This window comes from Bos indicus x Bos taurus, chromosome 23 (genome assembly GCF_003369695.1).
Source record: "Bos indicus x Bos taurus breed Angus x Brahman F1 hybrid chromosome 23, Bos_hybrid_MaternalHap_v2.0, whole genome shotgun sequence".
Taxonomy (NCBI): Eukaryota; Metazoa; Chordata; class Mammalia; order Artiodactyla; family Bovidae; genus Bos; species Bos indicus x Bos taurus.
In genome coordinates, this window is record NC_040098.1 from 31,497,966 (window position 1) to 31,520,446 (window position 22,481).

Sequence of the window (22,481 nt, forward strand, 5' to 3'; positions counted from 1 at the left end):
ACAGGCACGGAAACAGGCCAGCTCACTTTAGTGTTATCACAGCCAGTATTCCACTTTGCTCACTCACCTAATTAAGACACGGACACATATTTTACCATTCTCCCCAATTAAAAAAATTATCAAATACAGTGGCAAAAATAAAAGTATTTTTAAGTTGAACATGTATGTATGTACATATGCAAATATACAATGAATGTATATTTGCAAGGTTTAAGGTAACAAAAACTTAAGGAATGTTACCAAACGCAAGGTTGTGTGCCAGATGCAGTAGGCCAAAGAAACCAAAATGTGGGCGTTGTGGAGCAGCGAGGTTTATTGCAGGACCAAGCAAGGAAAACTTCTGGTGTGTGCTCAAAAATACCCCCAACTCCTCAAAGGGTTTCACCAAAGCATTTTTTAAGGGTCAGGTGAGGTAGAGAAGGAAATGGCAACCCACTCCAGTATTCTTGCCTGGAGAATCCCAGGGCCAGAGGAGCCTGACAGGCTACAGTCCATGGGGTCACAAAGAGTCTGACATGACTCAGTGACTAAACCACCACCCCTCTTCAAAGAATCAGTCTAAAGCATGTAGAAGAGAACCTCTCTCCCAGCTGTAAGAACCATGAAGGGAACACCCAGAAAGACACTGATGTTGCCTATACTGAGGACATATGAAAAACACAATTTGACTTTCTGAGATGTGGTGTTAGAATTAAATTCAAGGGATGTGCAAATAAAATAAAATAAAAGTCAGGTGAGGGAGGCAGGGTTGTCAGGAACCTGATCAGCTCTTGCACAGTTCTCTGATTGGTTGGTGTTGAGGTAACAGAGTGGTTAACATTACTACTACTTAGGTTAAGTTGTCCATGAAATTCTCCAGGCAAGAATAACTGGGGTGGGTAGCCATACCCTTCTCCAGGGAATCTACCCGATCCAGGGATCCAAACCCAGTCTCCTGCGTTGCAGGCAGATTCTTTAACCAGGCAAATAAGGCAGTCTGAGTCACCTTATTGGTACTTTGGGACTGTAGGTCTAGAGGCATGATCATCAAGTATTTCATTTCTTTCATTTGGTGGTAATGTTAGCATCTGTAAGACAACCCAGGAGAGTGCATCAGATACTATTATCTATGTACATCAGAGAGGAGCTACAGCAGAGGATAGGAGGGAGGTGTTTGTACCAGGAAGATCCCATAGGGTCCTCCTCAATTACAGTCTATTACCATGGGAGAGAATAATCAACCATTATTCTCTGCAAAATATGTGAAGGGGGGAGGGGTAGGGTGGTGTCACTACCAAAATAAATTCTGCCAAAGAAAATAGAAGTATTCCCTCTCTTGCCCACATCATCATAAACTGTATTTTTATTATCTGTGAACAAAATAAACCCTTTAAAAAATCTGAACAAACTGGTTTAATCAGTTGGTTAATTTTGAAACATATATCTTACTAAACATTGTTTTATCACACAATTCATATTGTTTCAAGCCTGAAATTATCATAACAGAAAAAAAACTCCATTATCAACAGAGTTCTTTTTCCCCTTGTGTCTCAAAAACTTAAAAATATCTTTTAAAAGTTTAACTCAAAAAAAAAGTTAAAGTAAAATGTATATACTTAAAAACTTCCTTAGGCTAACAAATCCAATCAATACGAATATTTTACTAATTAAAAGTTAATAATTCTGTCCTGAGGGGAAAATGCATATCTCATTTTTTTCAAGAGCTTTCCCTCAAAAAAATTATACAAGAGGTAAACATAAATTTCAATTTTAAAAGGAAGCAAATATATCCTAATTCATTCATTCCCACTTTCAAACTCCCTACCATGGTTGGCTTAAATGCCACCCATATTATCAAGGCTGAGATTATTGTCATTGCATTGGATATCATGAAAATAAAAACACAATGAAGCTAGACAAAGAGCTTTTTTAAAAGAATTCAAGGTGTGCATTTTTAAGTAGGCTGTATTTTTTGGAAGCGGTACAAGTAGATAAAGTGAGAATAAATCAAAATACCATTTTTACCAAGACAGAGCTACATTTCACTAATAATACAAATCAATTTTTGAACTTGCGATTTTCATTTTCTAAGATTATCCTCATTTCTGTAAACAAAATGGTCATCTATATGTTTCCATCAGAGGTCCAGGTCCATGATGTTTAAAATAAAAGCTTCCTTTTCTATATGATCAGTAGAGGCACTACTGCATTATAGCCATGAGATACAAGTATCTTTTTGTAATGATTCTTTCCACTATTCTCTCTGCTTCCACCCATACTCATTCATTACTGTGAATTATGGCATAGAAAAATTTGTAGTCAATCATTGTTTTAAATAATCAAAAACTTCCAAATGAATCTAATAAACAACACATAATTTAATGCTAGGAAATCCGTAACTTTAAAACCAGCATATTAATAGACTAATAACTACAAATGCTAAAACGTCATTTAATAAAATTCAACAAACATTTCTGAATAAATGGGGAAACTCCTAATAAAAGAGGAATAGATGGATACTTCCTTTATATGGAAAAACACACACATACACATATCTCAAACCAAAAAACCTCCCTCATGCTTGATAGTAAAACTTCATAAGTATCTTCATAAAAATGCAGCTGAATTTATTAGGTTAAGAGCAAAGAGATGAGGAATTCCCAAGGGATCCATGGGTCAGGACACCAGGCTTCCAGTGCAGAGGGAAATAAGATCCTGTATGCAGCCTGGAGCAGCCAAAAGAGAGAGGGACAGAAGTCCACCAGTCTTACCTTGGTTTACTTAGGAGCCACAGTTTCTGAGCTACATTCTTTCCTCACGTAAGAAAGACAATTCACTGAATGGCTACTAGAGTCTTTAGGGCTTAAAGGGCAATATGATCAAGTGTTTCCCAAAAAAGCAATTCAAAAGTCAAATAAGGGGAAAGTATCTTCAAGTTCTGTAATAAAGAACGGATTTATTTATTATTTGAAGAGTTCTTATGATCAATAAGAAAAAGATCAGAAACTCAATAGGAAAATACACAAATATATAATGTGGATAATTCACACACACAAAAGAATTACAATTATTATACATACTCAACCATACTCTTAAATAAAAGTGAAATGCCATTATCACCTATCAGATTGGCAAAGATTCAGATTCAAAAGGTTTAGAAATACAATATTAGCAGGTGAGTGTATAAACCAGTGCATCCTCTTTGGAAAGCAATGTTACAATGGCTATTAAAAGCACTTTAAGGTTAAATGTAATATTCTTAGACTTTGACCGCTCTACCAAAAACATCCACCATTTCTGGCTCTAGCCCCTTCTTTTCTTCATAGCATACTACAATTTATAATTATTTGTCTATTAACTATTTAAAGTCTGTCTCCCCAAGTTAGCATGTAAAATTCTATGATGGCAGGTATCAAGCTTAATTTGCTTTTTGGTTTATCCCTAATATCTGCTATATTGCCTAGTACATGGAAAGCACTTATATTAGTAAATACCTTCCCTTTGATCCAATAATTCCACTTCTAGGTGGCCATTTTTAGATGACACAAAGCATTCTTTTTTGCCCAATAATTAATTCTATTTTTAGATGAGCATGCTACAGATGATAACCCTCATACATCCACAAAGATTTTCACTACAAGTGTTGTATAATAGCAAAATACAAAAAACATCCTAAACATCAGATATAATATGGTTCATCCATAGACTGGAATACTATAGTCATTAAAAAGATCTATTTATATGCATTGATATAAAATATCTCCAAGCTATGTAGATTCTTCTGTATAGTGTGGTATAAATGGAAATGTACATACCTAACAAGAGGGCTTTCACCCAACTCTCTTTGGGAAAATCTCAAGCTAGTGTGATCCACTGTCAAGCTAGTGTGATCCAGGGTAAAAGTTCCTCTCTACATCAACTCTGCCCTGCCAGATTCTAGAGCCACATCCTTTCACTTTCAGCTCTGTGGTCTTTCCAGGGTCTTGTGGCTTGAAAAGGGGCTTATCCAAATTAGATAGTTTTCATTTGTACTGAAAGTCTAAGTTTGGTCAGATATCACTAGATGACAATAAAGGTCTTATCACAGACCACAAGTGGAGCTTGCTCTAAATGTCTTTCCAGCACTGGTGCTAACCAGTGTCTCCAGGTTAACTCTCTTGTCCACATGGTCCTTCCTGATCTGATCATTTCATGAGCTCTACCAACCATCTCTTTATACCTCCTCCTTTTGCTCTTTCTCTTCCTAGTCTAGCTGGCACCTAATCTACTCGTTGGAATACCCAAGCACTCTGGATCGTTATCTTTCTAATGTCTATTTTTATGGGTAAACCCCAGGACTCTTTCAATGAGGTCCTTGGCTTCTGACAGTCAAAGCCAAGTTTTTCAAAAAAATGTTGGCTTTCAGCACATGTACTATATTTTTTTAAAAAGTCATTCAGAACTGTAGTGGGCACCTGTTGGTTGCCTACCCCTGCCTTCCTAACATTACTCTAATATGGATACTCAGGTATCCATTCCTTACCCATAGTCCATAAGGTGAGCAACTCGGCAGATCAGGAGTAAGTCATTCTCTTTTCGTGGCAATGATATATCCGGAAATGGGGCGGGGGGAGGGCGGCAGCGGGGCATGTGACCTAAGCTAATCTAATTAGGCTGAGTCTCAGTAGTCTTATTTGGAATGCCAAGACAAAAATTTTCCTTCCCTCTTCATAAGTGGACCAGGAAATACATAACCAAACTCAGGAGCTTTGGCAGCCTATTATTTAAGGGAAACAAGCTAGAAGAGGAAAATGAGCCAATAAAACTAACTTTTAACTCTGTTAAATGCAAACCACAAGTATACACTCAATTGAATCCTTTGTTCTTTGTGGTGTTCTCCTGGTTGTCCCTGGGTAAATGAATGTCTCCATGAGGAAATGAAGCCCTGGAAGAGAGAAAAGTCAGAACAACAGGTAAACAACAACCCTTTAGGTTAATAGCTCCAACTTTTATCCTGCAATACACATGCTTGTACCTAAACAGGACTCATGGATAGATAAAGAAAATACCAAAAAGAGATTTCTTAGGAGGGAAGGATTAGGGATGGGGCTAGAAGACCCATATTTTACTGACTCTCCTCCTATAGTGTTTGAATATTTTTAAAAACACGTACACATATAATTTTTTCAGTTAAATTTAACAAAATTGTTAAAGAAATTTAAAAAAGCAGCTTTTTCTTAAGGAACTTACAGTTGGTACAGTAGCACCATAAAGCCTTTTAATTTTGGTCATATAAAATTGTTGAAAGTCCTGCCATGGAACAAAAGTCCTTATTTATCATCTTTTCCTTTTGTTTTTCGGTACACCATCTCTCGGAAACTAGTTAGAATCTTATTTTCTCTCTTCCGTCTCTCTTCTTGGTTAAACGATGCAAGGGCTCTCTTCTCATCAGCACTATAGATCTGATTCTCTTTACGCAGGCGCACAGCCTCCATTCTGCGATGTCTGCTACCACTCATAACATAACCTGAGCGTTCAAAAGAAGCAATCTCTTCACTTGTCAACCCAATTTCACCTCTTCGTGGGATACGCTTTCCGGCTTTTACATACTCAGCCATAGCTGCACCTTCACCTGGAAGCAGAGCATGGCCATAGTTCAAAGGTTTCTCATCTTGAGAGGTGTGTATAATAGGTGCCTCTGGACCTATTAGATCCATGTTATCTGCAATCTTTGACTGCTCAATCCAGACGTCTTCTGCCAACTCCCCTTCTGAATCCTTATAGCTTGAGTCACTGGATTCTTTTTTAGTCTTCTTAGTCTTCTTTTTCTTGGGCTTTTTAGCTCTGCGTTTCTTTTTCTTCTTGACTTTTTTTACTCTCCTTTTATCATCAGAGCTGGAATTAGTGTCGGAGTCCGAATCACTGTCACTATTATCAGAATATGTCCTATGTTTTCTTTTGGACTTTTTCTTTCTTTTCTTTTTATTTTTTGAACGACCGGCCTTTTTCCTTTTTTCTTCGGAGCTGGAATCTGAACTGCTGCTCTTCTTGGTCTTTACCTCTTCATCCTCAACCGGGGTGTGTTCATCAGAATCTGGCTCAGGAAACTTTGGAGACAGCCCCCATACCTCAGGAGCTCCCAACTCCCCAATCCTTTCTCTCTCTTTCAGCCGCCTCTGGCGATAGCTCTCCTCCTTCTCTTTCTCACAGTCCTCCGCCCACTGCCTGTTGCCCACATAGTGGTGTTGATGGTAACGGTACCCTCCACAGGAGAAAGAAGAGGATGAGAAGTCGTAGTTGCGGAGCCCAGGGGGCCGCTCTCGAGACCCAGGGCGGTTAAAGGGGTAAGAAGCTCCAACACCCGACCGACTCCACGAAGGCCTGAGGCCTTCGCGGTCGCGGGAGTGAGTACGGCTGACCCAAGGGGAGTGTCTGGCCTGTGCGGATGGCGGGCTCTTGGACGAGCTGCGTCGCTGTCTCCCAGAGCCCGGGGTGTCCTCTGGGTAGCTGGACTGGAACACTGGCGCCATGGGCCGGTCTTTCAAACTGGCGGTTATTACAGAGTTCCTCACTGGCCAGCAATTCTCGCCCACGCAGGCGCACTAGCAACGGTCCAGAGCACGACTTCCGGTCCAGAGCACGACTTCCGGTCCAGAGCACGACTTCCGCTTCCGGCGGTTGCTAGGCGAGGATCTTAATCCGAGTGTGGGCTGTAAGGTCCGTTTTTAGGTGAGGCTGCAAGGAGGCCTCTTCTGGAGAGCAGATAAAGAGGGCGTGGAAACGCCTGTTTTGGGGATTTACATTTCCCATGTTGAGCCCCGTGGGAATATTTAGAAGAGGAATTCGCATCAGTGAATCCCTCTCCTGTTCAAACACTCCGTTCTCTACCTGGTTATTTGCCTTTAAGCATCTTAACACCATTCTCTTCTACCATTCTCACTCCGGCTCTCTTTATCTTTACCCCTTGGTGAAGGTTCCCCACTTCTCCCACTCCTCTTGTTTACCCCTTAAAAAGGACCTCGTCCACTATTTTCATAGCAGAGATACGTTTTTTAATGACTACCAAGTCCCACTTGGAAGCAAAACCCAGAACTTCTTTTAAAATAAAAAATTGAGCTTGGCCTGAGTTAAGTGAAGACTGGAATTATGATTTGTATTCTTAAATTCACAGAAACACAGGGAAGCATCCAACTCAGTCCAGATTCTCTCTTTACCTAGATGATCTCTTCAGAAACTGTGGTTTGGGAATTACGCTCTGCATACATTTTGTTCGCTCTCTAAAATGGCAAATATTTCATGCAAAAGATTGTTTCCCCCGATCTTAAAATGTGTAGACACTACCGTCATTTTGGTTCTCTATAGTTAAGTTGACCTGCTCAGTTAGCAGACTTGAAATGTGACAGGAAAGCTAAGACAGAACTTCAGTTCAGTTCAGTTCAGTCGCTCAGTCGTCTCCGACTCTTTGCGACCCCATGAAGCACAGCACGCCAGGCCTCCCTATCCATCACCAACTCCCGGAGTTGACTCAGACTCATGTCCATTGAGTTGGTGATGCCATCCAGCCATCTCATCCTCTGTCGTCCCCTTCTCCTCCTGTCCCCAATCCCTCCCAGCATCAGGGTCTTTTCCAATGAGTCAACTCTTTGCATGAGGTGGCCGAAGTATTGGAGTTTCAACTTCAGCATCAGTCCTTCCAAAGAACACCCAGGACTGATCTCCTTTAGGATGGACTGGTTGGATCTCCTTGCAGTCCAAGGGATCTCAAGAGTCTTCTCTAACACCACAGTTCAAAAGCATCAATTCTTTGGTGCTCATCTATCTTCACAGTCCCTCTCACATCCGTACATGACCACTGGAAAAACCATAGCCTTGACTAGATGGACCTTTGTTGGCAAAGTAATATCTCTGCTTTTGAATATACTATCTCGGTTGGTCATAACTTTCCTTCCAAGGAGTAAGCGTCTTTCAATTTCATGGCTGCAATCACCATCTGCAGTGATTTTGGAGCCCCCAAAAAATAAAGTTTGATACTATTTCCGCTGTTTCCCCATCTATTTCCCATGAAGTGATGGGACCGGATGCCATGATCTTCGTTTTCTGAATGCTGAGCTTTAAGCCAACTTTTTCACTCTCCTTTTTCACTTTCATCAAGAGGCTTTTTAGTTCCTCTTCACTTTCTGTCATAAGGGTGGTGTCATCTGCATATCTGAGGTTATTGATATTTCTCCCGGCAATCTTGATTCCAGCTTGTGCTTCTTCCAGCCCAGTGTTTCTCATGATGTACTCTGCATAGAAGTTAAATAAGCAGGGTGACAATATATAGCCTTGATGTACTCCTTTTCCTATTTGGAACCAGTCTGTTGTTCCATGTCCAGTTCTAACTGTTGCTTCCTGACCTGCATATAGGTTTCTCAAGAGGCAGGTCAGGTGGTCTGGTATTCCCATCTCTTTCAGAATTTTCCACAGTTTATTGTGATCCACACAGTCAAAGGCTTTGGCATAGTCAATAAAGCAGAAATAGATGTTTTTCTGGAACTCTCTTGCTTTTTCCATGATCCAGCGGATGTTGGCAATTTGATCTCTGGTTCCTCTGCCTTTTCTAAAACCAGCTTGAACATCTGGAAGTTCACAGTTCACATATTGCTGCAGCCTGGCTTGGAGAATTTTGAGCATTACTTTACTAGCATGTGAGATGAGTGCAATTGTGCGGTAGTTTGAGCATTCTTTGGCATTGCCTTTCTTTGGGATTGGAATGAAAACTGACCTTTTCCAGTCCTGTGGCCACTGCTGACAGAACTTAGCAATGGTGTTTTCCTGATGCTAGGGTCAACGAATAAAATGGAGAAATTAAACAGAACCAAGTTAGGTCATTTGATCCAAGTAGAATTTTAGTAATGTGATTTTAGGGGATAAGGACTGGCATGGTGCTCTGCCATAAAATATGATTTCTTCAGTTCAGTCGCTCAGTTGTGTCCAACTCTTTGTGACCCCATGGACAGCAGCACGCCAGGCTTCCCTGTCCTTCACCAACTCCCAGAGCTTGCTTAAACTCATGTCCATCAACTCCATGATGCTATCCAGCCATCTCATTCTCTGCCATCCCCTTTTCCTCCCACCTTCAATCATTCCCAGCATCAGGGTCTTTTCCAAGGATTCAGTTCATTGCATTAGGTGGCCAAAGTATTGGAGTTTCAGCTTCAGCATCCATCCCTTCCAATGAATATTCAGGACTGATTTCCTTTAGGATTAACTGGTTTGATTTCCTTGCAGTCCAAGGGACTCTATGCTGCCTTAGAAACTGGCAAATAGGAGGGAGTATTAAAAATGAATTGTCACATGTATTTCACCATACATATCACAATGGATAAGGTAAGTATTATAGATTATCTGTAAGCAAATATGTCTCAGCCCCACACCAGTCTGGGCTTCCCTTGTGGTTCAGCTGGTAAAGAATCCATCCACAATGTGGGAGGCCTGGGTTTGATCCCTGGGTTGGGAAGATCCCCTGGAGAAGGGAAAGGCTACCCACTCCAGTATTTTGGCCTGGAGAATTCCATGGACTGTATAGTCCATGGGGTCAAGAAGAGTCGGACACAACTAAGCAACTTTCACTTTCACCACACCAGTCCTATACCCTGAACTGTAGTGCATCAGAAAGGCTACAAATTCCATTTCACAGACTCCCAGTGCTGATGGGCAGAATTGGAGAACAGAGTGGAGGAAATGGTTCAAAGTGTTAACACTTTAGTTAATACCTGTAAGTACAGTTATTTTCTAACAGCCTGGAAATTATGCAGTGTTTTAGCTGTTTAAGAATTCACTGAGACAAAAGGAATAATCACATGATTTATTATTTTATACAAATAAGTTACATTAGGATTGCTCAGATTTTTTTTTAGACCCTCAAAAATTTGAAGTAGCTTAGAAATTAGAATAAAAACAGGAATTTGGAAAGTTGTGCATAGGCTTTTGGATGACAACTCAAATCCTAATAAACAAAAGACATGGAACAGGTAAGAATATATCATAATGTTCAGTCATTAATTGGGAAAAGAGACCAGGAATGCTTGCTGTGCTGAAATTCCAAGGTCTCAGTTGATGCAGTAAACAAAAAGGAATTGCTAATGCCATAGATAAAGTGAGAAATGTGGGTAGATGCAGAAATAAAAGGATATTTCTACAAATAATATGCTAACAAAAAAATTCACAGGAAAATACTCATCCCCAAGTATTTCTGTAGTAGCAACTCCACTTGAAACATTCAAAATAGGTACCACATCTACAGAACTGACCAAAAAAAAGTTTCCTCATTTGAACCCATCAGACCCAATGTTAATTATCATGAGGAATAACAAAAGACAGACTAAAAAGTGTGTTTAGTGAAATGTAGGTAAATTAAGTTTACTGAGTGGTTAAAGTTCTCATATGAATAACTGAGATGCAACCACACAGATGACTTGGGACATCATTACAAGATAAGATCAACACTGTTATATACTAGTATTAGGACACTTTTTTTAAAGATAGCCTTTACTATTAAACAATTGTCATTCCAATATATAGATATTTCAGCTAACAGAGCATTTAATCTCCATTTCTCTATCAATGTTAATGTTTTCAGATTATTTACCCAGCACTTCTTTTTTGTAGGATAGATCCTCACAATTCTGTGAGGTAAGCTGGCACTCTATTCATTTTTTCCGTTAAAGAAGGCAGAGAAACAGAATCTTTTGTAGGATTACACACATATTTACCAAAATTAAGACTACGTCTAGGGGACTTCACTGGTGGTCCAGTGGCTAAGATGCCAAGCTCCTAATGTAGGGGGCCCAGTTTTAATCCCTGGTCAGGGAACAAGATCCCACATGCCACAACTAAAACTTGGTACAGCCAAGTAAATCCATTTAAAAAATAAGAACACATCTATGAGGGCTATTCATTAAAAATCTTTTTTCATTGTAGCTACTCATTTTACCCAAGTTAAAAAAAATTAGTTATAATTAGTTACTTATTCATGAAATGGAAGGAAAAATAAAATGGTAGATTTCAGCATTGCTTCAGTTGGAGAAGTGAATGGCCAGCTGACACTAAAATTCCTAGAAACAGTTTTTAAAAACATGAAAAGTGATATTTTATTTCACTTTATATACTGATTGTATCTTAACTAAGTAGCTTCTTTTACTGGGTCTAATTTTCATCTGAAAATAACTTTTTGACCATCCTTTTAAATAGGCTAGAGTTAAAACCCATTTTCTAATTCACTTATTTATAAACACACATCTATTATATACAAAAGTGGGGTGTCCAAAAGCCTATCAGAAAAATAATTTTTTAATCTGAAATCATACAATAGTGCCAGACAGCTTCCTAAATATTTTTATCATAAAAATGTCAGCGTTACTGAATAAAATTTAAGCCCCTTGCTCTGGCACTGAAGGCCCTTACAATGCACTACTTCTTCAAACTTGCCTTAGTTACTAAATCTGGTAACTCCTTTAGTCTCTGTAGCTAATGTATCAGCCTGTCAATGTAATAAAAATAGCACACAGCAGAAGTAACATTTCTCTCCTCTGAACTTTCACAGTATTCAGTTCATCATTCACAAGTCACTGATCAGAATATTGCCTTATTTAAAAAACAATTTTTTTTTTGGCTGTACTGCATGGCATGCAGGATCTTAAGTCCCCGACCAGGGATTGAAGCCATGCACCTAGCAGTGGAAGCATGGAGTCCCAACTCTGGCACTGTCTTATTTTTATGTGCAAGTCTTATCAATGTTATTATACTGAAAGTCTAAGCCCAAGTATGTATGCATGTGTATGTCTATGCTTTATCCCCTTCATTGTCAGGCACAGCAGGCACTGAAAAGTATTTTTCTATGATCCTCCCCTCCTCCCTGGAGAAGATTTTTAGCTTCAGAAGGAGCAGAAAGAGTGAAAGGAGGCACAGTGGTCCTTTGTTAATCTCAATAGATAATACTTATTGAGTAAGTGTATAATGCTTTCTGGTTTGTAAAAGGTTCTCATGTATATCTCTTCACATGACATAAGAAACAAATACCAAAAAAAAATCCCCAAAAAACAGTGTTTAAGATCAGGGCTATTAAAAAACATTTAGGAAAAATAAAGGTAAGGAGAGAAGAGGAAATGGTAAGCTTTATGGAGGTACCCAAAATACAGTTAATATAAAAGGAAAATTTTACAGGCTAGAAAAGGTTAACTGGAGAAAGTCTGCAAGTTCTTAGAAAAATAGTTTTAAATTATACTCCAATGAGGGAATAATGAAGGCAATGAAAGACCCAAGGGAAGTGATACTGGGAGAGGCCTACAGTTTGCAAAGTCCCTAGTCAGCCTGGGGTTCTTCAGAGAAGGAATCCAGCAAGGGACTGGAGAACAGAAAACGTTCTGCTGGTGACTGAACAAAACTGGTCCAGGATTTCATCAAAGCAGAATCCATTCTTGGCATAATCTGGTAAAGCTGGAAGCTGGGGAGAGGGCACTCGCACCTATGAAGATGGTATTGGTCTTTGAAGAGCTTCACAGAAGGTGATCTGAGTGAAAACAGGAGATACCAAGAAATTCTTATTGACAGTCTTGACTTCACAGGTTGATACTTTGGACATTGTGGAATCATTTCTGTCAGATCCCAGGACTCCCAATGTGTTTCCAAAAAGATACATTTTCTCCTACCACCGATATTCAGGTCTCTATCATTGTTGGCTGCCTCTGACCCAGTCTTCCTCTCCCCAACCACAGGGCAGTTTTGAAAACATGAATGATACTTGTTATAAATATCTGGTGTGAATCCTCTAGCCTGGAAGAAGTTTAAGCCTAGCTGGCATAAGCCTTGATGCACCATGGGCTCTAAGTTGGGAGAGAGAGATATCAATGGTGTCTTGGTACTTGGTTAGGTCCAAGATAACCAAAAAGTGAGAAGCTCTTGAGCATCATAGGATTTATATCAAGATACATAACCATTTTGATCTGACTTGATCAATTGTTTTTTATTTACTTGACTGTGAAAGGTTTTCCCTAAAGAACAGCACAATTAATATGAACTAATGTCGTTAACGCTGACTACAGACTGCAGTTGTATGGATGCAACAGTCTCACAATGTCTTAATGATAAAGAAGCTATTTAAGGCATTCTTACTATAACTCCTATGCTGGTGAAGAAATGTGGATTCCTCTACCCCAACTCTCAGACGGTAAGAATCTGCCTGCAATACAGGAGACCCAGGTTTAATCCCTTGGTTGGGAAGATCCCCTGGAGAAGGGAATGGCAACCCACTCCAGTATTCTTGCCTGGAGAATCCCATGGGCAGAGGAGCCTGGCAGGCTACAGTCCATGGTGTGGCAAAGAGTCGGACATGACTGAGCGACTAACACACACACACTTCTCCAACTCTGACAATCTTATGTACTTGGCAGTAAATATACTAGATTGACCCAGAATCTAGACCCTCAGAGAATTAGACAAGCACAAATGGCCTTAAAAAGTCATCAGCAATGCAGACATTAGACTTTCAGAGCTATGAAAGTCATTTCACTGGTATATTTCATAAATGTTTATAGCACCTGTATACAAGGCACAGTGGGGTGGGGATAAGACATCACTGATCCAACCAACAGGTGAGGGATTAATTATATGCAAAATGAGCAGTCAGAACACCAGCCCCCCAAATCAGAGAGCCATCCACCCAGAAGACATCATAAAATGCTGGCTGAGAGTGATTAATTAGACAGCCTGGAAGCCCATTTAAGTCTAAAAGGTGAGAACTATTTCAGGTCCAACCTCTTCCAGATAATGCTCCCATAGCTTCCTATCAAACAAGTTTTTTTTTTTTTTCAATCACCTTCTAGGTTGTAGAAGATAATTCATCTCAGACTCTCTTTTCTAACAAACACCTGATGATATGTGGTGGGAAATAAAGCTCAGCTCAGTTTTCTAGTCAGCAAGGGTTCCAGGGTGGCTTCAGTTCAATGAGGAAGGAACATCAACTCTGGCATGTAAGACGTGGGTCACGGAGATAGAATTTTTTTCCCAACATGGCTTCTCTGATGTTGAATAAGGTATGAAGTTCGGGTGAAGCCTTTTCCACATGTATCACACTGAAAGGGTTTCTCACCCGTGTGGATCTTTTGATGCTCAATTAGGCTTCTATTCCTAGTGAAACTTCTCTCACACTCATTACATTTATAAGACACAGGAACCTCAACATTTTCCCACTGGCTTTCCTTCCTCCCCTGACTCTCCCAGGTCCGTCCAGGGTCAGGATTCTGAAGGTTTTTATTGCCGTGGATCCTCTGATGTCTCAGAAGATGTGAATTCCGCCTAAAGGCTTTACCACACATGTTGCACTGGTAAGGCTTCTCCCCGGTATGGATTTTGTGATGTTCAAGGAGGCTGCAGCTCTGGCTAAATGTTTTCCCACAGTCATCACACTCGTAGGGCTTCTCCCCAGTGTGAGTTCTCTGGTGTTTGATAAGGTTTGAACTGTGACTGAAGACCTTGCCACATTCTTCACATTCATATGGCTTCTCACCAGTGTGAACTCTCTGATGAATGACGAGAGCAGAGCTTCCGATGAAGGTCTTGCCACAGTCCTCACATTCATAGGGTTTCTCCCCAGTGTGGATTCTCCTGTGCTTAGTCAGGCCTGAACTCTGAGCAAAAGTCTTTCCACATTCATGGCAATAGTGCCGCCTGTTTCCTGCGGCAGTTTTCTTTCTTTGTAACCTGCCCTCCTGTTCACCAGCTTCTGCACAAGCAGGAATCTGGCCAGTGGCTTCACCCAGGTGGCATGGTATCTGCCCGGGCTCCTGTGTTGGATGATCCTCATCTGGAGGCAGCTCTCTGATCTTCGGTTGCACCACACCACCTGAACAACAAACGGCCAGCAACTGTCAGTTATGTCCTGCCACAGAGGAAAGCTTTGTGATGAGTCCCAGGGAGGCAAGAGTTACAAAGGTCTGTATATGGCAAGGATGAGGATGTAAGTATTAGAATGCAGATGGGAATAAAGGGGGAGAACAGGGATGCTGGGGAGGAGAGAGACCTGAGAATGAGAATGGGGCTGTTGGAAGAAGGGTGCAACCTGGGAAAGGAGAGACTGGAGGGAAGGTGGTGAGAAATACCGAGGACTGTGCTGGGGATACACACAGAGGCTCTAAATTCTGTAAAGTAAGAAGGGCCATGAAAGTAAGGCAGGGCCATGTGCTTGGGGTTAGACACTAAAAGGGCTGAGCAGGGGGTGAGTAAACAAGGCAAGTAAAAGAATTTCTGAAATGTTCTGTGAGAAACAGGGAAAGCAGGAACTCAGAATTCAGTGACCACTGGAAGGTACAGTCATTTCTGGCTGGAACCCAGGCAGTGGCAGGGTCCACCAAGTAAAACTGGCATCAGTGCTGGGAGATCTGAGTTGGAGCCCCTACTGTGCTGCCAATGAGCTGTGTGAACTCAGACAAGCCAGGCAATCTTGTGTGTCTCTGCACCGCATCCTCATCTCTAAGGCCAGGCTCTGCAGTCAGTCTCTAGATCACTTCTAGCTCTCGCCCTATGGTTCCATGGTCCATTTCCTGAAGAGACCCCTCAGCTCTCCTCTCCTGTCAGGGCTAGCAACAGGAAGGGAAGGGGAAGAAATCAGCATTTACTGAGCATCTACTATGAGCTAGATCTAAACTAGAGGTTGTACCTACTTCATCCCACCTAAACTGACCAGAACACTGGCAGTACAGATAAAAATGCAAGGGTCATGGACTTCCCTAGTGGTTCAGTGGCTAAGGCTCCATGCTCCCAATGCTGGGGGCCTAGGTTGAGTCTCTGGTCAGGGAACTAGGTCCCACATGCCCTAAGAGTTCCCATGCTGCAACTAAAGACTTCATATGCTGCAACTAAGGATCCCACATGCCACAACAAAGACTAGGCACAGCCAAATATTAATAGGTAAATACATTTTTTTTTAGAAAAAGCAAGGCTCAGAAGGATTAATAAACTAGTCACATAGCCAGTTAGTAGTTGGGATTCAGACATGGTGGTTCTAATGCTAAACATAATTCATACAGCTTCTAATAGCCTAGTAGATGCTAATATACAAAGGAAGCCAGGAAATCTTAGAAGAAATCAATGTCCATAAGTCTTACCCAAGGAGGTCAGGCTGCCATGGTTCTCTTGCCTTTTATCTCCATACAAGTTCACCTGAGATGAATCCAGCTGTGTCCATCCAGGGGAAACAGTCAGTGCCACATCTTCCATTTTAAATGGCCCCTAAAACAATAGAGTTAGTTCCATTTGCCCAAAATCACTCCCCAGGCACTCATACTGAGTACAAGTCAGTCAGACAGAGAAAGACAAACATCATATAATGTTGCTTATATGTGGAATATAAAAAAAGGGTACAAATGAACTTATCAGAAATAGAATTACAGGTGTAGAAAACAAACTGACAATTACTAGGGGATAAGAGGTAGGAAAGGATAAATTCGAAGATTGGGATTGACATATACATACTGCTGCTGCTGCTGCTAAGTCGCTTCAGTCGTGTCCAACTCTGTGAGACCCCATAGACGGCAGCCCATCAGGCTCCCCCATCCCTGGGATTCTCCAGACAGGAACACTGGAGTGGGTTGCCATTTCCTTCTCCAATGCATGAAAGTGAAAAGGGAAAGTGAAGTCGCTCAGTCGTGTCTGACTCCTAGCAACCCCATGCACTGCAGCCTACCAGGCTCCTCCGTCCATGGGATTTGCCAGGCAAGAACACTGGAGTGGGTTGCCATTGCCTTCTCCAACATATACATACTACTACATATAAAATAGATAACTAGTAAGGACCTACTTTATAGCATAGGGAATTCTAGTCAATACTCTGTAACAGCTTATATGGGAAAAGAATCTAAAAAGAGTGGAGAGGGATTTCCTTGATGGTCCAGTGGTTGAGACTCTACACTTCCACTGCAGGGGAGTGCAGGTTTGATCCCTGATCAGGGAACTAAGGTCCCATATGCTGTGTGGTGCAGCCAAAATATAAATTAATTTTTTAAAAAGAGTGGATATATGTATATGTATAACTGATTCACTTTGCTATATACCTGAAACTAACATATTATAAATCAACTAAGCTCCAATAAAAACAAAACAAAACAAAACAAAACTGGGTACATGTAATGAAGGAACATTCCCTTTACATGGGCTATTTATAAAAAAACAAGTATGGTACACTTATGCCTACTTAACCCTGTCTCTAATAATATCTTCATCAAAAAAATAACCATTAAAGGAAAGAAATACACACATTACAATAAGTACTTTCACATAAATATCTAAAAAGTCCAGAAAGTAAAAGGTTTGGAAAATAAGGACAAATGCAGTGGAAGGAGTGGAACCATATCCAAACTTTTCAAAATATATGTGATGTGCTTTGGCAAACCAGGGGTGGGGGCTTATTTATAGCAATGATTTTAAAATACAATGAAATCTAGGTCTGAGGTGAGGGAAAATAGATTCTACAGAGCCTCAAATACTGAGGTCTTCAAGCAGGACATGAAAGACCAGGTAAGAAATTAAAATCCAGGTTAAGCAAATGCTGTTCAGTATCTTGGACTAAAAGCACACACATTCTGTGTTCCTTTAAGTCCCTAGGGGACAGAGCATGACTTTATATTACTCACTAGCAGCACAGTTTTTGATACTTAAAAAAAAAAAAAATTACCATCACAACAAAATCTTCAGTTTGTATTTGCTAAATTTCCCTTGAAGAAGAAAATCTTGTTGATGAAAGAGTTGACCAAACAGATGGGGTAGGAAGAACCGAGAAGCACAGACATTCCCTCAGCTAGGAGTGAAACAGAAAAATCCTCTTAAGTGAACACCAAAATAATGACATATGGCAATCTTGGAATAGATGAGAAAACTCAAAACTCCAGATGCATATAGGATGAGGGTGGAGGAGGAATGGGGAGAAAGAGATCTACTGGGGAGCCCATCAGTAGTGAAGGGTGCTGGGTGCAGGGGGAGGGAGAGGGGCTCCAGCTCACCTGGGACCCTGGGGCGAACCTGGTGGCTATCACGGCATCTTCTCTGCAGCGCCCCCCAGGGGCAAGCCTTGGAACCTGGAGAACTGAGAAGGAAAGCACTTTGGATGAGATCTACCCTGGCATTCAGCCTTCCTGCTCCGTGGAATCCAAGTTCAAAAACTGCATAGATAAATTGCCACAAAGAAGTTTATATAGCATGTGTGCCTTTCCAAAATTCCTGATCCTGGCCAGCTCAAATCCTTAGACCTAAAGAGATGTGGTGTGCTCCATAGAGGCACAGAATTGGTGGGGAGATCCTTGATAAGAAATGGAAGCAGCATAAAGGCAAAACAAAGCATTCCATCTAAAGAGTCTTTCATCTTGAACATTCTGGAAAGAGTGGATAAGAGGATATTTGTTTTTGCTAAAATTTATTTAGAAGCTTAGAGTACTTTTTTCTTAAGTTCTATTATAAAAGACTAAGAAGAGTCAGATTAGGCTGAGCCCAGAAAGAAGGAAATAGGAATCTGCTTATATAGAACTTGCTCAGATTCAAGAGAAGTAAAGGGGAACTTCAGGTTTTCCTATAAAAGGTGAACTTGGCAGGAGGCAGAAAATAGGTTAGGCTAGGATCTCTTTTGAGAAATAAAGATTTCATGTTGGCTGGCATATCCCAGTGTTATTTGCCTTGGAAATCTGCCCAAATGTTCACAGCACATGGGGAACACTCAGGAAAATATAGCAGTTTCCTACTGAGTGATTTTTCACCCTGTTCTAGTGACAGGTTTTGAAGATTTACACTCTTTGATTTGCACAAGTCCTACGATTCTGGAATATTCTGACAGGCTTTACACATTCTGTTTTATGTTCCTCATAGCACTCACCAATATCTGAAAGTGTATTATTAATTTATTTGCTATTCTTCTTACTAGAATGTAAGCTCCACAGGAGGAAGAAATCTATGCTGTGGACCATGCTATTCCTGATACCCACAACACCAATACTGGCTACCACATAGGGAGCCTCCAGAAATATATGTTGAATGAACGGAGATAACTGTGTTGCTAAAAAAAATCAACTCTTTCCAAACACCAATTTTAATAAAGTCTTATTTATCATGTCCAGTTTTGATTAGGAAAGCTTTCCACTATTGTTTGAAATTTCCCTGCTGGTCTCAGTCTCAAAGAGAAGTAGATCTGTGATGGGCATATAAAGCACTTATCCACAAATCTGTCCTTTAGGGGATCCTTAAGTGAAACTGGGTGAAGTCTGTAGAATTCATACTGCCCAGAAGATAACACTCACCTCTGTCTGGAATGGATCCCAGAGATTCACGCTTGAGCAGAGCCTTCACTGGCTGGAACTGGATATTTTGTGGCCTCTGAATGGGTGTCAACACTGCCATCTTGCAACAGAGCAGTTCTTGCTCCTGGCCACCACCTAGGACCTAAAAGTCATTCATTTATTTATTCAGACACTTCTATAACATTCTCTATGTGCCAGTACTTTCTATTTCTCAGTACTTTCTATTTCCTTTCTATTCATTATTTCTAAGAGCTTTATGAATATTAACTTAATGCAGATAGCAACAACCTTAGCTAGGTATTTTTATTATCTGCATTCTTGTAATGGTGAAACTGAGGCACAGTGTTAAAGCAACTTGCCCAAGGTCACCCAGCTTAGGCAGAATGACTCCAGAGTCCACGTTCTTTACCATTACTCTGTGCTCCCTCATTATTTATATTTGTGATTTTGTGAAAACTCTTTGGGAACTGGTGCTAAGTTCTCAGAGAACACTAATATGTTTTCTTATCCTAAAAAAAAGATAATTTCTAGCTTGCAGGGCTTTGCAAACCAGCAAATAAGAACCCAGTGTGTGAAATCACCTAACACAGGGCCTAGTGATGGTACGTCCTCATTAAATGCAGGTTTCCTTCCAGACATTTGTAATTAATGGGTTTTCAAGCCACTGTCACAATCATTAGCTCATGTGCAGCTTAGAATTTCCCACAACAACTATAAAAAATGAAAAGCCTGAAGCTGAAACTTGAAGTGATTCTTCTATTACAGGGCTGCTGCTGCTGCTGCTGCTGCTAAGTCGCTTCAGTCGTGTCCGACTCTGTGCGACCCCATAGACGGCAGCCCACCAGGCTCCCCCGTCCCGGATTCTCCAGGCAAGAACACTGGAGTGGGTTACCATTTCCTTCTCCAATGCATGAAAGTGAGAAGTGAAAGTGAAGTCGCTCAGTCGTGTCCGACTCTTCACGACCCCATGGACTGCAGCCTACCAGGCTCCTCCATCCATGGGATTTTCCAGGCAAGGGTACTGGAGTGGGGTGCCATTGCCTTCTCTGAAACGGAACTTAGTCTTACACAATATTCAGGAAGATGTAAATAAATACAAACCCAGGGGTTTCTAACTTGTGGTCCACAGATTCGCTCCTAAGTATTCCATGAATATGAATAGGAAAAATTATTTTTACTAGACTCTAAGCAAAATTCATTATTTCATTCAATCATGAGCAGAAGCAACAAACCAAGATGTTACAGACAGTACAAAAGACTGTCACCAATTGAAACTGGAGGTGTTTTCACATCACATTACAACCAAGTAAATGTTAATCAAAGATATTCACCACCACTTTGAAATTATACTAGAGTTATTAGGCCTGTCCCTCGATCTCACTCTTTAGTGCATTAATTTTTAAAAGCATATATATAAGTTACCATACATTTACTACTTTGCTAACTGTATTTCAATATAATTGAGTTGCTTTTAATTCTTTATATTTTACTTCAGGTATTTAATAAATACTATTATGTGAAGGAGTCCAGAGACTTCACCTTACTGTCAAAGAGGTTTATAGTACCAAAAGAGACGGAGAATTTCTGGATCTTAAAGAAAAGCCCCTCACTCTGATCTTGAGATTTCAGGAAGAAGCCGACCACAGCTTGCAGACACTAAACCTGTTCTACCTGCGGCATCGGCCCATCCGGCTGCCTCTCCAGATACTCCAAGAGCGCCACCACCTCCTCCCCGCTCTCTGGATGCTGCTCCCGCATCCAGCTCTGCAGGTCCGTCGGCAGGATGGTCAGGAACTGCTCCAGCACCAACAGCTCCAGCATCTGCTCCTTGCTGTGCGTCTCAGGCCGCAGCCACAGTCGGCAGAGCTCCCGAAGTCGGCTCAGCGCCTCGCGGGGCCCCTCAGCCTCCGGGTAGCGGAAGCCTCGGAAGCGCTGGCGGGAGTGCTCGGGGCTCGGAGCCGGGCTGCCTGGGGCGCGCGCCTCTGCAGCCAAGACGGAGGCGTCCTCTTTTTCCACCTTCACGGTCAGGATCCCCGTCCGGTCCTCTGCAGACTGGGCGTCCAAAGCTGCGCTTTCCTTCGATTCCCTAGCCATCGTGGACCAAGGCAGTACTTGAGCCTCACTCTACTTGGGAGCTATATGTCTTCGGAAAATTATTGAAACGTGGGCAATCACTATAGGACCGTAAAACTGCAGCGGTCCCCTTCCGCGTGTCCAGGGGCGAGGACACACCTGGGGAGCAGCTTCACAGGTTGCCCCCTGCAGTCCGCGCCTCTGCAGCGTCCTCCTCTGCACCTCACCCTGAATCCCACAATAAGTATCCCCAAAGATGTCTTGGTGCAATGAACAGCCTCCAGATGCTGGAGAAGAATTGAGACTGTGGGGCACAGGAAGCCCAAGTGGGAATCAATACCACTTCCCGGGCCCTCTAGGAAGAGCCTCTCGGTGGTTGTCCCCGAGTTAACCCATTAGCAACCATGCCCTTACCTCCAAGTGAAGCAGTTAGGGGAGGAGAAAGCAGGATGACAGGCTCTGAATCATGAGAAATAAGACTAGATCTTTCGATCGTGTAAGGATGCTGTTGTGGCCTATACCATGCTCTGATGTAAGCTTGACTAAAGAGCTGGCATAAAACTGTCACTAAAGTTCAGTAGAAAGCAGGGTTTTCTCAGAGCTCCAGGCAGGAGGACACTCCCTTTCTCTCAGAAACATCAAAGAAGCAGAACATATCACCAAGCCCTTGCTCGAAGAAACAGTGGCTGCCCCTGGGTGCTGCCCCACTCCAGTTACCACTCTCTTTCCTCCCCTTCAAGGCTAAACTATTAAACTTGAAAGGAAGCCCTCCTATCTCTGATTCTAGTCCTCAATTTCCATTCATCCATAACACACTGTAGGTGGCAAACTGCCAGCAAAGCCATTGAGATTGCTCCTGCAAAAGTAACTAAAGTTTCCACTCCCCCTCCCCCTCTGCACATAAGTTATCCCTTTCTATTTTCCATGGCTTCTTCTCAGCCAAGCAGGCTTTCAGGCTTCCCACTTCCAGAAACTCTCTAGTCCTGTTATCTCCTTTCTTTGCTCTTGTTTCTTCCTAGCCCTCATTTACCATCTGGCATAATAGTTAGATCTGCAGATTTTCAAGCCAAGTTATCTGAGTAATCCTGGCTTTACCACATACTAACTGGGTGACCTTGGTAAATTATTTCAGCT

General features: G+C 41.6%; 2 protein-coding genes across 4 annotated transcripts; both read right to left on the reverse strand.

The window, feature by feature from the left end:
* Positions 1 to 1,373: 1,373 nt before the first annotated feature.
* NKAPL (NFKB activating protein like) lies at positions 1,374 to 6,590 on the reverse strand. The gene is made up of 2 exons (XM_027524702.1): positions 5,209 to 6,590; positions 1,374 to 4,903 (listed from the first exon to the last, which is right to left on the reverse strand). Exon 1 carries the CDS (start codon positions 6,486 to 6,488, stop codon positions 5,289 to 5,291), a length of 1,200 nt encoding a protein of 399 aa, XP_027380503.1. The 5' UTR covers positions 6,489 to 6,590; the 3' UTR covers positions 1,374 to 4,903; positions 5,209 to 5,288.
* A 3,200-nt stretch (positions 6,591 to 9,790) lies between these two features.
* On the reverse strand, positions 9,791 to 21,681 carry ZKSCAN4 (zinc finger with KRAB and SCAN domains 4). Of its 3 annotated transcripts, XR_003508105.1 has the most exons (6): positions 20,937 to 21,681; positions 19,275 to 19,416; positions 17,991 to 18,073; positions 16,101 to 16,224; positions 13,814 to 14,839; positions 9,791 to 12,508 (listed from the first exon to the last, which is right to left on the reverse strand). XR_003508105.1 is itself a non-coding variant. In XM_027524677.1 (5 exons), the coding sequence occupies exons 1-5, from the start codon at positions 21,366 to 21,368 to the stop codon at positions 13,980 to 13,982; spliced, it is 1,632 nt and encodes a 543-aa protein (XP_027380478.1). In that variant the 5' UTR covers positions 21,369 to 21,681; the 3' UTR covers positions 13,495 to 13,979. The 3 variants fall into 3 exon arrangements, 2 of the variants coding, with proteins under 2 accessions (XP_027380478.1, XP_027380477.1); XM_027524677.1 differs by lacking the exon at positions 9,791 to 12,508 and having other exon boundaries at positions 13,495 to 14,839; positions 20,946 to 21,681; XM_027524676.1 differs by lacking the exon at positions 9,791 to 12,508 and having other exon boundaries at positions 13,495 to 14,839.
* Positions 21,682 to 22,481: the final 800 nt, after the last annotated feature.

What these genes read in the sequence shown, in the direction of transcription:
- NKAPL (XM_027524702.1), bottom strand. Translation starts at nt 6,488, where the DNA reads ATGGCGCCAGTGTTCCAGTCCAGCTACCCAGAGGACACCCCGGGCTCT.
- ZKSCAN4 (XM_027524676.1), bottom strand. Translation starts at nt 21,368, where the DNA reads ATGGCTAGGGAATCGAAGGAAAGCGCAGCTTTGGACGCCCAGTCTGCA. An exon ending in CGATGCCGCAGGTAGAACAG is followed by an intron (nt 19,417 to 20,936) that starts GTTTAGTGTCTG and finishes AATGACTTTTAG; the next exon opens with GTCCTAGGTGGTGGCCAGGA. An exon ending in GGGATCCATTCCAGACAGAG is followed by an intron (nt 18,074 to 19,274) that starts GTGAGTGTTATC and finishes TTTCCTTCTCAG; the next exon opens with TTCTCCAGGTTCCAAGGCTT.